Source organism: Schistosoma haematobium, chromosome 2, assembly GCF_000699445.3.
Source record: "Schistosoma haematobium chromosome 2, whole genome shotgun sequence".
In the NCBI taxonomy this organism is placed as follows: Eukaryota; Metazoa; Platyhelminthes; class Trematoda; order Strigeidida; family Schistosomatidae; genus Schistosoma; species Schistosoma haematobium.
Genome location: NC_067197.1, coordinates 11,495,323 through 11,512,391, shown reverse-complemented (window position 1 = coordinate 11,512,391; position 17,069 = coordinate 11,495,323). Strand labels below are relative to the sequence as shown.

General features: G+C 32.7%; 1 protein-coding gene across 1 annotated transcript in view; it reads right to left on the bottom strand.

The window, feature by feature from the left end:
• Nucleotides 1-17,069, bottom strand: part of MS3_00010746 (uncharacterized protein) — a 52,505-nt gene that overhangs the window by 14,657 nt on the left and 20,779 nt on the right. The window contains exons 14-19 of the mRNA XM_051219142.1: nucleotides 16,541-16,627; nucleotides 13,282-13,538; nucleotides 10,824-11,305; nucleotides 7,330-7,515; nucleotides 6,626-6,674; nucleotides 1,855-2,024 (exon numbers count right to left, since the gene is read on the bottom strand). Coding sequence (XP_051067486.1) covers nucleotides 1,855-2,024; nucleotides 6,626-6,674; nucleotides 7,330-7,515; nucleotides 10,824-11,305; nucleotides 13,282-13,538; nucleotides 16,541-16,627 — 1,231 coding nt within the window. The remainder of the gene's footprint in view (nucleotides 1-1,854; nucleotides 2,025-6,625; nucleotides 6,675-7,329; nucleotides 7,516-10,823; nucleotides 11,306-13,281; nucleotides 13,539-16,540; nucleotides 16,628-17,069) is intronic.

The window sequence follows — 17,069 nt, the reverse complement described above, 5'->3', positions numbered from 1 at the left end:
TCCTGTATGATTGAATAAGTCCTGAACCAGTTGTAACCCTCAAATGACATTGTTTGTGAATAATAATATAAAATAATTTGACTCAGTTAAAAAATATAAATTACTGGAATTGGCAGATAATCAAAATCATTGCAATCAGGACCAGTCAAAAACTGGTTGGCTTGATAAGTTATTGTGAGGCAGGAATAATAAATATTGAAAGATACGGTGAGTTTATTTTATTTAACTTGCCGTAAACACTCCATATAAACAGTAGTATTCCTTATAAATAAATTTTTTATACATTTATTTCAGTGATAAATCTGGAGAAATAATAGAGGTTACTGGCAACTATAGGATCTTGAGTGATCAAACAGAAGACAAAAAATGACTATGTCTAAACACAGCTTGCTAATCACCTGTGTCTGCTTTGGTCATATGATATTAACCTTTGATCTTCTTCAATAGCTTTTGAAATTAAGAGATATTTTTTCATCTTTCATACCGTCTAATCACCTAATCATCTATATGAGTGAAGTTTTCATGTCAAAGTAACAAATGCTTCGATTTATTTGCTATATCTTAATTTCTTCCGATTTCTTGTTGTCCTCTAAAGTTAAAGTAACACCATGTTGATAATATGAAATCGATGACATTTTTCTATCACTTTTAGTTTTCTCTAGAGAGTAAATAACCATAAGATTGATTGTTTTATAGTAAAATATACATATCTACGCTGTATTTATTCATTTTTAGCTTGTGATTTTCCGTATGTATAATACTCATCAGTAGAAACAGCGTATCTATAGTAACTATATTAGTGCATGGTGAACTACTGTTAAGGAAATATATTACTTTCGAGATAGATCTTAATACTGAGTGATATCTAAGTTATTTAAAAATAACTTCATACTACATAGTTTGTTAATATTATGTATGAATCAGATCTAATCAACTCAACATATGAAAATATGTGTTCTAAATAATATAATGTAGATTCATAGAGTAAAGTAACTTTGTATGGACATTCGTAAAAATACGAATGAATAGTTTAGGAGATATTGACTGACGACTGTACAGACAACAATAAATAAATAAGGGTGTTTGAAATAATCTTATTGATTAGATTCTAGATAATTACAACGTTCTGCCCAATAAACTGGTCCAAGTTTCTTCAGTGTAATTAAATTACTATATCATTCCAGTTAGTGAGAAGCCGTGACCAATGGAGTTCAAGCGTATCATATATGAGGCAGTTACTGACCGAAGACAATGGAAAATAGTTGTGTAATATTTTGGATTGGTTAAAGTTAGACATTAACACCGTTGGATGACAGTATAGTGATCTAGAAATGAAGCTTTCAAGCACGAGACTAGATCGCCTGAGTTCGATTCTCAGATGTGGAGTCGTGAACGCATAGTAATGAATGGTCGTCCAGTTCTTCCAAGTATTCAGTAGTGATCTGACATTGATCGGTTCATGATTTCAAACAAATCTATTTTACTTACAGACTAAATTAAAATACATCTATTCTTTTGAAAATAAATAAAGAAAAATTGACGATAAACATTATTATCAGAAGGGGTTTTGTGGAGAACTTAATAATTTCAATAGTTGAAATCATGAGTCAATTGAAGCTAGATCACTATGGATAACCTGGAAGCACTGGACAACCGTTTCGTCCTATCGTGGATGCGTACTGCTGAGAAGTCCCACAATAGAACGAAACGGCCGTCGAGTCCTTCTAGGTTTACTATGGTGGTCTAGCTTCAATTGACTCATGATCTCAACTACTGAAATAAACATTATTATTAATTTGATAAATATATATAAAAGTAACAAAAGTATAAATCTGAATTTTCTTGAAGTCTTACACAATGACCAATTTCCACACTGTTTGCAATTTCATGTCTCCAATAATCATTATAATAAATTCGTTTTAATTTGGTTATTGGACCAGCAGCAAATATTGATGAATCGTTTGTACGAAAATGAACATCAATTACTAATCTTGAATCAAATACTATGCATGAATCATTTAAAGCTATTTGAATTAAGGAAAAATAATTTTGAAAATAATTTCGATAATGTAATTAGAAGACGAAGATTATCAGAACTATGTGATATATTAGCGTAATACATTTCGAACAATCTGATCACACATATATAAAAATAAAAGGTCAACTAGACTGGAAACGGGGTAAGAAGAGACAAGGATAATGATAAGAGTAATAATAATAATAATAATAATAATAATAATAATAATAATGTGAACACAATTTGAAACCTAATCACTCTGGATAATAAGTCAATATTACCAGGGTAGTTTTAAGGTAAGAACAGACTGTTTTTGAACACACAAAGGGGGTTTGAATTTTCGTATGGCTAAGGCTTCAATAAACCTTAGTATACGCCCTTTTACACTCTTATACAACACTACAAAAGCTGAATTTAGATCAATCTTATGGCCTGTTTCAATTATATGTTTAGCAATAGAGGATGATGGATGTTTATCCTCTGGGTCACCCGATTGTATTTGTTTCTGAAGCCATTTGGGTATATGTTCACTCACCCTAATGTTGAGATCACGATTACTCCTCCCTATGTATGTGTGACTACACACACATTTAAATTAGTAAACACAGTGGGATGTGACACAATCGTTTTCATGTCTTTTAGGTTTTGAATGAAGCATGCACCTTGTTCTTTCTTTGATGATTACCTTTGCTGCGCAATACTTTTTATTGATGACTGATTTAAGTCTTTGTTTCAATATAAGGCTATTTGAATCACCTCTAAACGGTAAGGTGATGTAGACAGGCTTTTTCTCTACCAAGGCTACAGTAGATCCCGCTGTACCATCTATTTATGAATTTCAGAGGATAGCCATTTTCTATTAACGTTTTATTTAACAACTTAACATCATCATCAATGGCGTCGTTTGTACAAATACGATCGAGTCTGTTGAGAAGACACCTTATCAAACCACGTGTGTATTGCACAGAGCAATAGCTATAATAACTAAGATATTGACCTGTCCACGTTGGTTTTCTAAAAACAGATCGCTTGACTGAGCCATCTTCTCGTCTACTCAGAAGTATATCTAGGGAGGGAAGCTGATCGTTCTTCTCCTCTTCACATGAGAGATTAATATGGTTTTGGAGAGTGTTAAGTTTATTTAATAAACAGTACATATCCTCTTTTCTCTCACAAACAACTAAGATATCGTCCACCTATCTCTTATAAAGTGGCATGTTTTCGATTAAGTCATTAGTCAGATTTTCAACATGTGCCATGAACACATCTGCTAATAATGGTCATAGCGGAAAATAATTGTCATGGCAACCTTTTTTTGTTTTTGAATAAATATTTGAATATACATGGTAGTAACAATAATATCAACAATACAGTCAATATAATAGGGGGGATTATTTTTGTCGTCTATTTTTCTTAAGTGAAAAAAACACAACTAATTCCGTACAATGTAAAATTAAATATTACCAATTAAGCTTCATTACAAATAGATTGTAAAAAAAATTAAACAAATTAATCATTAGTCAGTCAGTCAGTAACAACGTAGAACTTCGTACGTACGTACATCAGTTCGAGTTGCCACACCACATTAGCACAGAGATGCAGTTGTCGATTCAAATCCCGTAGTGGTAGAGATAATAAGAGTATAAGCAGTAATCGGGAAGATTAGGGTTTGGAGATGTTATTTAAAGAGTATAATCCAGTGAAATAAATTTGGAAAGAGGAAAAAAGGGACATGAAGAATACAGAAGATTAGAATTCGGGAGAACACAAAGAGTGGATGAACCTGCACCATTGCAAACGATTTTGAGCCATGTCATTCAGGGTCTCTAACCATCGATTGCTATCATCTCGTGGTCCCCAACCAGGTAGTCTACACCTACCAACATGGCTCAGTCCACTTGTCAGTGACTTCATGGATTTGTGCCATGATTTGGTCTGGCCACCCCTAGCTTTCTTCCAACCTACTCCTATACCATTGAACATCGCTCGTCGAGGCAGTCGGTCGTTGGGCATACGTAACACGTGTCCAAGCCATCTCAACTGATGAAGTTTCACTACTTCATCAATTGATTTGCCATGTTTACCTAGTACCCGTTTCCTAACAACTGTGTTACTTACTCGATGGTCCCATGATATACGAGCAATGTTTCGAAGACACCTATGATCGAATACTAGTAACCTACGAATATCCTCTACTCTTACCGGCCATGTTTCACTGCCATAAAGTAGGACGGAACGAACTGCTGCGCAGTATTTTGATCTTATTTCAAGATATAGGTGTTTAGTATTAAAGATTTTCAAACTATGATAAAGTGGTTTGTAGTAACATCATGTATACTTGGAACATAATAAGCGTTTGATGAAATTTATAGTCATATCATACAGTGATATGACAGATTGATAATAAGATCTTACCAAAACTGATACAAAGTAGAATAATTACGTGAGTTTTCGATAAATCATAGTAGTCTTATTGGTTATATATTAGTAGTTATTATATTAGTAAGCAGCCGAACTCCAGTCTTCTGAAGTTTGCTGAAGCCATTGCCATCAGGCGTCAAAAACCTGACCTATGTGTTCAAAAGTAGACGGTTATTAATCTTTCCCTGCCTTGGTGACAAATATCCTTCTGCTCCACCTTAATTTTTTTTCTTTTTTCTTTTGTGTTTATTACATCATTGATTTTATTTTTTTCAACTATCAAATTAATAATCTTTCAACTGAACTCTACTACAAAGAAAGGAGGGTAGCTGAGGCGTTCCATATAATGCTTAATCCTACTTCTCTCAATAGAAAGGAAGGTCTTACTATACATCCATCTATCCTAGCCATTCAGTCTGATCGTATTTACAATTTCACACTATCATATTACAAATTTAAACTCTATCCTTTCTTAGCATAAAGGTCACACAAGTTTTCATTCTTAAACAATGCACATATACATACACACAAATTTACATACATATCACTTATGAATCACCTTGACAGAAATGACAAGACATCAACTTGTTCAGACCTGATTTTTGGTTGATCCAATATTATTCTTGCATTGTTCCGTTGTACTATTTAAACTTGGATTAATTTTAATTTGGTTATTTATTCTCTGAAGAAGTGATTTACACTAAGTCACGAAACGTCAGAAAATCCAATTTTCTGCTCATTGGGATATTACAAATATATTATTTTTATTTATAACAATCAACCCAATGCTCAATTTATTCGAAATTATCAAATCAAACCTTGGTAATGACACCTATTCCTATCAATGTTTATTCATCACGTAATGAATTGTTTCTAACCCCTTTTTGAACTGTTGTCACAATTAGTGCTGTAGAATATTCTTTCACATTAGGTATATATTTATAATATTCAGTAAGCAATTTAAACCCATTATGTAATTATGATTTTTAAATATCACAGGTTGTAAGCAGCTGACGAGAACCTATGAAATAAAATGAATTCATGCTATTCTGCTAGAATCTTTGTTCTTGCTCTTTTCAAAATGATAAAGGGAACTATGTGTATGAAATATATTGTATATGTCTATATTCAATAGATCATGATCTTTCATGGATATATATTTATGTACGCCTTATTTATATATGTATTTGTATTTACCATGATAAATTCATTACTATGTATTAACTGAGATATAAATTTATTTAAGGAGTTGGGGCATGACCTATTCTCAAGCTTCATCTATTCATTTAATTTACGGATTGTCTGCATATACGACTGCATGAAATGACATTTTCCAGAAACATTTCACATTCGACTTTTACATACCACCACTACATAAATGAAGTGATCCGACGCATTATATACGGCGTTAATAGGATCTACTGTTCATTGATTATCGTCATCATTAGAAACAATGGATTCGACAGTGACTAAAAGCTCTTTATTCCTGGTTAATGCACACTTCTACAACAGAAATGAAAGAAAATTTCCAGGATGACTTCTATAATTAACTAAAATCAACTAAAGTACCCATAAAAATTGTGGAGTAATAGATGACCATTTTATCTTATGACGAAACTAACCAGAACAATCCACACTTTAGATGCCGTAATTGGATTAACTTCATAACATAGTAAGTGGTGAGAATTTTTCGAATTCAATCACTTCTCTGTAACCGTAATCTTGCTTATATATCTACTAATCATGAAGGCTATGTTCAAAGAACAACTAAATCGTACAATTTACATAGCAACAAAGTTTGTTCATATGCTTGGTACTACACTGAACATAAATATGCTTTCACAGATTGAAATCATGAGTCAGTTGAAGCTAGACCACCATTGAAAACCTGGAAGCACTGGACGGCCGTTTCGTTCTAGTATGGGACTCCTCAGCAGTGCGCATCCACGATCCCGCACCACGCGGGGCTCGAAACCCAGGACCTACTGGCTTCGCTCGCGAGCACTTAACCACTAGACCACTGAGCCGGCATCCAACGGTGTTAATGTCTAATAATTGACCAAATAATAGGTCTCATGTGTTCATTGGATTTTGATAAATTTTACATGATCATTTAGTAAGTAAACAAAAATCATTTAAATTTCTAGAAAAAAATGATGATCAGGTGAACAGGGTAAAAAGCATTACCTTTGAATACATCCACGTCTACCGTCTTCATATGAAAATAGAATAATCCCTTTTAAGTGAGAAAAAAAAGAATAAAAAAGTTGGAAAATTGTTTATCATGATTATTGATTACTCTTGGTTCATTTAAGGGCAAAATAGAAAAAAAGGTGTTTACAGAACATTATTCAGGGAAAAGGTCAACCATTATTTCAATGAAGAAAGTATATCTATATTCTTCATTGAATGTTACATTAAAATTTAAGCATAAAATAGTGAGTTATCTGTTCATTTTTTATGATTAATAGGCAGTTTATTCCCAATATCACACATAGAACTGAATTAAAGATACCTAATATACATGTGGAGCACCATACTTACAGATCATTGAGAAATAGTGAAGTGATTCGTAATGATTATCAAGGATTATTTTATGTATGATTCACTCAGTGAATTGGAATCTCTAACTTGAACAAAATATCTGTCAAATACGTACTGATTTTCAAAGATTCAGTAGAACAAATCAGTTCTTGACAAAAGTGTTTTCTTTAAAAATGTAAACACACCCTTACATAATCATCTCACTGAATACATATATTTAGCTCTAGAATTTATGTGACCGTTTAAAGCGTAAATATACAGATACGATACAAAATATCATACATTATCATGTCATTTATTCTCAATAATTTTAAAGAATACTAAGAAGATAAACATTATTGACTTACTAAACATGGTATAGTTAAAAGTTTTCCATTTGAATTAAACGTAACTGTTTTAATGTCAGATGAACTGGATTCCATGTTACTATTACACCAATGGTCTAATATAAAATCGTATCCAATACGAATTTTCAGTTTGTTCATATGCTTGTGTATTTTTTGTTGAATAACAGAGCTATTGAAAGCTGGTGGCTTATTAGCAGAAATTTGGAATAAATATACATTTTAAAATAAATGATGGAGTGAATATGAAAAGCAGAACGAAACTTAATGGTAAAAAATATAACATTTAATGCATAAATTACTGAAATTAGGCATTTAAATAGTATCGTGAGACAATACTACCCTAATATGAAAAAATCACGCAGTCAGTGGCTTTTTCTAATAGCCTCGGATATTTTTATATGAATGTGTATGTGTTTATCATCTACTTTTTAGCTTGTTTTTCTAAATAACCATAGATAATGAGTTACGCCTAATCTAATTGAGTAGGCACGTTCACCTTCATTTCGCAACTCTCATTGTCTGTCTGTATAAGAGTATGTCTGTAATAAATTGATCCAACTCAATGTGTATTTATCTTTTAATAGCCTCCATCCCCAAATGGGGTTAGCCTGAGTACATGAAACCATATGAAAAACTTATGTTCATGGTTTATTCATCGTTCGTGCATTATAGAGTCAGGTTATATGCCTAGAATTCTAGTGATTATTTTTAAACTAAATATTTGCAAAAAAGCATATACGTTCTATTCGAGGTGAGCTATTGAGATTGATTACTTTTACTGTACAGTAAACCTTTGATTCACCTTCAGTAATATAATACATCAAAGTAAAATAAATCAATGGAACAAAAATATTTGATGGATATGTAACTAGATAACATAGAAGAAACTAGCTGAAATCTCTCAATATAACCGATTTAACCAAAATACTAATAACAGAGGGTAACAAAGACGAGCTTTTCTCTGTATATAAAATATACGTTTCTTTTTATGATGTTCAGTGTCATATCTTGTAGCTTCTACCTCTTACCATAACTTTCTGTTCCGTTTAGGACATCTATGTCAACTACATTGACTTAAGTTTATCAAAGTTTGCTTCAAATCATTCTCTTCCTTTTGGACTTGTGTTGTTTTCAGCTGATGAAAAGCCCTGAGATACAGTGAGCTCATTTTACTATGTAAGTCTTCATGATTTTATCCTTTAAGAGTGCTCTGATGAAAATTGCCAATCACATAGATAGTCTCATAAAGCCCACATGAATAATGCCTGTTTGAGTTATTTCAAAATTATCAACTAGAAAGCTGATTCATAACCTTCAAGTTTGATGGAAATGCATCAACACAAATAAGAAATGACGGACTATTCGGTTATTTGAATGGAAACATCTTTTGACTTATTTTCATTAAATAACTTATGTTTTAAAAATGTTCAAAATCCAAGGTTACTCAATCAGCTGTTTATCTATCAGTTCACTTGTTGTTATGAGTTAAGACAAATTTCTCTTTGTTATATCCTAGCGAAGATTAAATTATGAGTGACGTCTGAGACCTATTAATGGAGTAATATTATTCATATGTTCTTATGGTATAACTATTCGGTAACTAGATTATGTATATCTATATTATTGTACGATTTACTGTTCTTAAATTATACGCAGTTTATTAATTACTATCTTCCACGTTCACAGCCACCTTTGTACGAGTGTTATTTCCTATTTTATGGTGCACTGCGGTCTGCTTGGTTGATATATTAACCAGTATGTCTGGAATAGATGATTCGCATAGTGGAAGCTGTATTGGTATTCTGGACTTAACTGGACAGGTTAGGCGAGCAACGGACCGTTAAGACGCTAGGCTGATCAGACCGGTCGAATGTCATTGGTTTAGTACAGTACGAAAGTGAATAAGTAGTATTTTGATTGGCGAATAAATAACGTGATAACTGTTCATTTTCCTAAACTTATCTCTGGACACATATCAGTTACATTAATGAAATGTACTAGAAAACATCACATAGATTCATTCCAGACTAGGCGATTGTTTCTAGATATTCAACTAATATAGTTTATATATGTAATATTAGTTAAATGAGCCCAAGAATGATAAGATATTGTACGTTTTGTTTTTATTTTATACTTCCAGTTCATTCAATCAAATTTATAACTTAATAGTATATTTATATTGTTACTTATTGAACCTACCATTTAGATCATATGACTATTATAGTATACTGAAATTTCAGCTCATGACCCTTTTCTTTAATCACGTGTCCATAACCATTTCAAAACCGTTTTTGTATTAGAAATTAAGTTTCAGTAAATATACATGTATATATTTAGCAGAGTGAAAGATGAACACTGTTAGGGAGTTTCATAATAACATAGAAATGCCATTCGTTAGTAGATTTTACTTGGTGGTCTAGTTTCAATGGATTCATGATCTCAACTATTGAAATTAATACAATCTCCACAAAATCCCTTCTGATATTAATCAATATATGCTCACTAGTGGCTGGCTTCAAAATGTATATCCTGGAGTTCTAGTGAGAAGCAGTGACCAGTGGATTTCGACCTGATCTGTTGTGAGATAGTAACTCAATGATGACAGTGGTGGATGTGTCGCTCAATTTCATGGATTACTTGAAGTCAGACACTAACACCGTTGGATGCCGGTCGTCTCAGTGGTTTAGTGGTTAAGCATTCGTGCGCAAGACTTATAGGTCCTGGGTCCTAATTCCGCGAGGCGGGGTCGTGGATACTAACTGCTGAGTAGTCTCACAATACGACGAAACGGCCGTCCAGTGCTTCCAGGTTTCTCATGATGGTCTAGCTTCATTTGACTTATGATCTCAACTATTGAAATAAATAATAAAACCAATATGCATTGTATTGATAGAACATTCAAAAGACGGAGTCGATGTGATGTATTTGTAATATACATTTAGAAAACTCTGGTCACACACATACTTATCAAGGCATTTATATGAAAATAATAATGGCTTGAAAGCGAATAGTGTCCAATGCTCCTATTAGCGCATAAAGTACAGAACCATTTCCATCGATGGCGAAGCACACAACTGAAATGAGTCATATAATCGACATCAAAACAGCTTTTGAAAAGTTGTATAGAAATTGTAAGGACCAAATTCCTAGGTCTATGGAAGCATTATGTATTTGCAAATTCAAACCGTCCTTATGTGTACAAAAACAATTTGTTATAATCGAATCTATAAGTCATTCTATGGTCTAGGGTAATCCGAAGATTTCTTATTCGTTCCACATTATGTTAGTTTTCTTTCTCTTTTATTTGCAATTATCTTTTTGTTTATTTGAACTTTCATATAAAATGCCTTGATAAGTATACGTGTGATCAAATTGTTCGAAATATTTAACGCAGATACATCCAGTTTTTAGATTAACTCTGTTTTCCCATTGTTCTATTAAAATTTATGAACGGGATTCATTGCATTAAATATAAATTACGTCAGAACTCTTACACAATGTTTCATTTTTGGTGGTTGTATCATAATAATATAATTTCCATCAATACCAGCATTTAATAAACCTGTGATACATGTATATGCATCAATTGTATAACCATAAATAATAAATAATTTGTTAACTATCCTTTCATTATCCAACACATTTAGGTCGTTAAATGTGTCGTATAATAATTGATTTGATTGAGATTTCAATTGCTCTTCAGTCTCACTATGTCCACATTGTTTTTGATTTTTCATTGAATTTTGTTGGCTTATTCGTTTTTCTTCACTTATTTGATCATTTTCATTGCTCAATTGTTTGTCAGCATTGGAACTTTCAATTTCAAATGAAGGTGTTCTATTTTCTGAAGTAATAAACTGTACTTCATGAAATAACGGTAAATAAATATTATTGATCCGGTCTATTATTGGTAAGACATCATGTACATCATTGATCACGAACAAGTTACTTGGTCGGGATGTTTTTGATTGCAAAACTAGATTATAAATAAGTAAATAATCAACAATATACGATTGTGGAGACTTTTGAATTTACTTATTGAAACCATCGACTTATCTTTGTTAGGAAACAACTGAAAACTCAAAAACAGTGGACGACCGTTTTGTCCTAGTATGAGACTCTTCAGTAGTGCTCATTCACGACTCGGCAACTGTGCGTCAAACCGAGGGTCTTTAGTATCAAGCACAAACACTTAATCTCTGGACTGTTGAATCGGGATCAAATGGTGTACACTTTTAACTCCAATCAATCCATGAGATTCTCCCCTACTGCCTTCGCTGGGAAACTTCCTCAAACTCAATAGGGTTTAGCCACACTGATCATAGGTTCTCATTAGAGGCCTGGAAACTTCCTCTCAAAGTTAGTCACTTGAGCATATGACAGCTATCTGTATGAGGTTGGGGGAGATCGAAGGTACTGGGTTCTGTTCCTGATTTCAGAGTTGGGGATGCTCACTGCTATGAGTTCTCATTTCGGGACGAAACAGGCGTCCAGTACTTTTATGTTTTCAGTGATTGTCTAACTTAAATTGTTTCATGATTTCAATGAAATAAATGGTCGTAAATATGTAGAAGGCATACGTTAAGTAATATGAATGTCAGAATATCTTATCAACCTTTGACCCAACTTAATAGTTTGTTGAAGATTACGTGCATATATATATATATATATAGATAGATAGATAGATAGATAGATAGATAGATAGATAGATAGTGGCACAAGTTATTTTCCCTGGAATTTAAATAAACATATAGCGTCTATCATGTGATTGACCTTATTTGCTAATATTTAGCTTACATTAGTTGTTATATGTACCATTTTATTCTAAGAGTACGAAAAAATTGGAAATCAGAAAGATTCCTTTATCAATCACAGATGTATTCAACAAAATAAGCACATAATTAAAATAACATACAACGTACAACTCTACTGAAGTACCCTACGTCAAGAAGATCAAGATAAGAACAGTTAAAATATACCCAAATCAAGACCATAACAGAATCACTTATAAGTCGTCGTGATGTTGCAATAACCTTATATGGTATACTTACATATATATTCAATAATTATTTTAACTTATATAGGGTACTAGTTTTTCTGATGGGTTTTGTTGATGAATGTTGTTCATTATAGATTATTGATTGAAGTTGGAAAGGTATACAACGGAACGCCAACCTACAAGTCCAACTGTTAATTTCTCGTATCAATAACTACTTATGATTAACAGAGTTTTCAATGAAAACTAGTGAACATTTTCTATGGTGGTCTAGCTTAAATTGACTCATGAATTCAACTATTAAAGAAGGTTTATTAGTTACTAAACCACAAAAAAACAGACTGAACTCTGAAAAGTGACAAATCTTTCTGTAGTTCAGTCATCTACTAACTTAAAAACAATCACGTTATTCTTCAAAGAGATGATATTGAGTAAATTATTATCAGAAGGGGTTTTGTGGAGATTTTAGAAATTTCACTAATTGAACTCATGAGTCAATTGAAGCTAGACCACCGTGGAAAACCTGGAAGCACTGGTTGGTTAAGCGCCTGGAGCGAGACTGATAGGTCCTGGGTTCGAATCTCGCGGGGTGTGGGATAGTGGATGTGCACTGCTAAGGAGTCCCATACTAGGACGAAACGGCCGTCCAGTGCTTCCAGGTTTTCCGTAGTGGTCTAGCTTCAATCGACTCATGATTTCAATCAGTGATATTAGTTAAAGTAAGGAAAAATTTTCTGGTTGATAATAATGATGCTGATTGACTGTTTCGTTATTCTTTCTCTCTTCTGCTTCTTCTTCTACTTCTTCCCTGGTTTAGTTCTAATATTTACGTAGAAACTGCCAAAATATTTTACAGCTCCAAAAAAATACTGTCAGTTGTAAATTATACTTTTATTATGAACAAACCTAATAATAACCAAAAGTAATAATAATACGTATTAAGATATAAATCTTACTTGAAAATCGATGCTTCATATTACAGATACCATTATTAGTATCATAACGATTGCCATTAATATTATCACAATTGTTGTTATCTTTATCATGTTTATAATCAAAATTCACTGATATGAAATGATTGACAGTTTCTTCTTTGGTAAGATTTTCTAGTTTAGACATTAGACAACTTACATGATATTGTAATCCAGTTGTTATAATTAAATAATCATAGGATAATTTATGTTTAGAAGATATTGTTATCCTTTTAAATTTCCTAATTCATGAAATAGAATTATACAGCATAACAAAATAAGAAGAAATCAAAATGTTTAATCAGTGAAATTTGTTTAATATATACCCAAATCGATTGTATTATTCACTTAGTCTGTTATAAATAACAGAACAGTTCAAATTGAAACATGTAATATCTTGAGAAAGGGAGGAATTCTCGGAGTTCTAGTGAGAAGCCGTGACCAGTGGAGCTAATCCATATCGGGTAGAGACAGGTATGTACCTCAGTACAATGGAAGATGGTCGCGCAATTTCGTGGATTGGTTGATGTTAGACACTATCACCATCGGATGCCGGCTCAGTGGTCAAGTAGGTTAAGCGTTCGTGTGCCAGACCGAAGGCCCTGGGTTTGAATCCCGCGAGCGGGACTGTGGATGCGCACTGTTGAGGAGTCCCACAATAGGACGAAACAGCCGTCCACTGCTTCCAGGTTTCCAAAGGTGGTCTAACATCAATCGGTTCATGATTTCAACCGAAAACCTAACAATCTCCACAACCCCTATACTAGGAATATAATCAGTTTGAAATAAAGATAGTGAGAACAATAATAAGCATGGAAGTAATACATTAACTACATGAAAAATGGTTTATTGTGGCTGTCTGGAGTCAGTAACTAAGTGGATAATGCGATGGTGTTTGAAGCAAACGATACTGGGTTCAAGTCATAGAGTGACTCGTCAGATGCATCTTCTCATTGATTTCTTGTAGTGAGCATCAACTCCAAGGTGCAGTTACGTCCAGCTGACGAGTCCTAAACATGAAGAAATTCGTATCTTGCATTCTACTGATGACCACCATCTACCACTGATTAAAATAGTTATGATTTAATGACAAACATTAGGGCAATCTGTACAAGATGCACATGTGTCGAAAGAGATTCATCAAATGCAGTCCTAAACACAAAAGGAAGATCCAAACAATCAATATATATGAATGGTTTGTGGTAAAGTGGTTAAGTTATGGAAATAAAGAACATTCCTTTTTATTTACTTTTCTTTTTTTCATTTCAAAGTAATATTATTTAAAAACATTAACCATATACTACGAAGAAATGCTAATTGGTTCAAAAAGATTTCCGATAATAATAATGTAGTTTGATTTTGCTTCATCAATATGTGACACTAAATAAATCTAATTATAACGGTTTATCATTGAATATGTGCTGAAAATTAACAAGATCATGTTAGCCTTTGAATCAGTCAGAATTAAACGAAATCGAACCTGGTAGATATTTGCATCAGTTCAAGTCTCATACATCATAACAATACAGACAGATGAAATTATTAAGAAGAATACCAAAGTAGGTAGTAGTATCAGTGATAGCAGACAAAAGAATGTGATTTGAGAAAATGTAATAAATTCGCAGAATTAAAGGTATAAAATAATTTTAAAAACTCAGGATTTAAGGGAAGACATAGAGTGAACGCATGTGGGCAATAGTTATAGATTTTGAGCCAATTCAACTAATGTCTTTAACTAATGTTCATGATAACTGAGTAGAATTCAACCAAACAGTAGGCATCTATCACTGTTACTCCTACCGACAGTCGATAAGTTTGTCGACTAGTGCCAACTCCTTGTTTGACTAAACGTAGCTATATTTCAACATGTTACTGTTGATGTCACTCATAGAATTTAGGGGTTACTGAGGACACGTAACACATTTCCTAATCTCTTCAGTCTATTAAAATTTATGTCCTTTTCAAATAAATTACCACGTTTGTTTCTAGTGAACAGTAACAGAAATCGTACTATTCTGAAGATATACAGTTTATTAACAAGTAGAATTATTTGTACTCATTTTTATAAAATGACACAGTGAACTGATAAGTTTATCTTAACAAAGAAGGTAATCAAACTCATAACTTCATAACAAAATATCAAAAGAAATCTACTGAGCAACTGATTCCAGTAGGTGTAATAGAAAGATAAGACTATTATTATTATTATTATAACAAATATGATTTAAGCACGCAAGTATGACTTGTCAGATAGTGATTAGTCAATTGAGAATGAAAGTAGATGTTAAAGTTCAAGCAAAAATATTGCAATTCTGGTCATCACATCGTCTTGCCTTTGAAATAATATAGCCTATTTAAAGACCAAAGTCACATTCTTAAAAATCACTAAATAACTTCTTTTGATTCTGGTTATCCTGCCTATTTTGCATCTGTGATACTTGTGATTTTCGAAGAACCGATGTTTGTCATACACGATTCACTTTTTCTTAATTCAATGTGAATATGTTTAATAAATTGAAACATAAAAACAAGATCGGTTTTAGTGACCTATTCTTGTGGTATTTGCCCAACTGAATTGATAACACGATCTGTTCTTAAAAGGTATCTTCATACTTGATGATGATAGCATTTTCGCTGTAGCAGTCACTGAAACTTCAAGGTTCAAACTATCAGCTTGATGTGATAACTGGAGATCCTGGTGTATGAAAGAGTTACTATGACTAACGCTAACTCTTTTTATGATTGAAATAGTCAGAAGATAAAGTTATTTTAATCGTCTGACTGGTTTGATCAATACGTACCAAGAAATTTACTAAACTTCAAATGAAAAGTTATTTCATTCGTACTATTCTATTAGAATTAAACTAATACAATTCGTTGGTTACTTGAAGTTATCTTTGGTACTTATTTGTTCTACCTGTGATCCATTGGATACGTTTACCGAGGGATGGTTTTTTTCCCTTATTTATACTTGAAATACATCGTTTAGATAGTCGAACTATTACTTTGTAGACTTTTATATATTCGTAAGTTTCCACCTCTTTCGTTCAAATCTTTAAGTTGGTTTAGACTATTAAAATGGCTAACATTCGTCATGAAGTTAACATTCTGGGGACATAACTGACTAGAATAAAAGTTGGTTCGACTGATTCGTGTGAAAATCCGACAAATAATACACAAACAAAATTCCATTGAAAAAGTCTAAACCACTTAATTCAATTAAGTATATACAGATATTTCCTACCTGTCGATAGCAGTAAGTTTACCGCATATAACATTAACACAAACTTTGAATCCAAGTTGACTTAAATAATCAACAGGATAAGCATAACTAAATCGTAGGGAAGAAAAAAAAGAAAAGAAAAATCCATCTATCTGAAATTTTGTTAAACATTAAGCGATTTCCAAGAAAATACTGAGGTTGGTTAGAAATTGAAACCAGTGAATACAAAATTATGTGTAAAATTCGGAAATTCAATAGTTCAATATTATGTGTGTACATAGAGTTTAGAAATTTGTTCCTATAAGTAGTATATATATATATATATATATATATTCATTTGCTGTTGTTTACTTGTATTTTCCGATTGTTATTCAGGACTGCAATTGATCAGTCTCTTGTTGGCATATGTGCATCCTCTGAGGGCTGCTTCGATATTGCATTAGGTCACAAGCTTTATAAGCAAAAATGGATAGTGGCTAGCAGTGGAATCCAGGACGCGCGTTTCGTCCTATTTAGTATTTGAAGCGAACGGTACTGGGTTCAAGTCTCA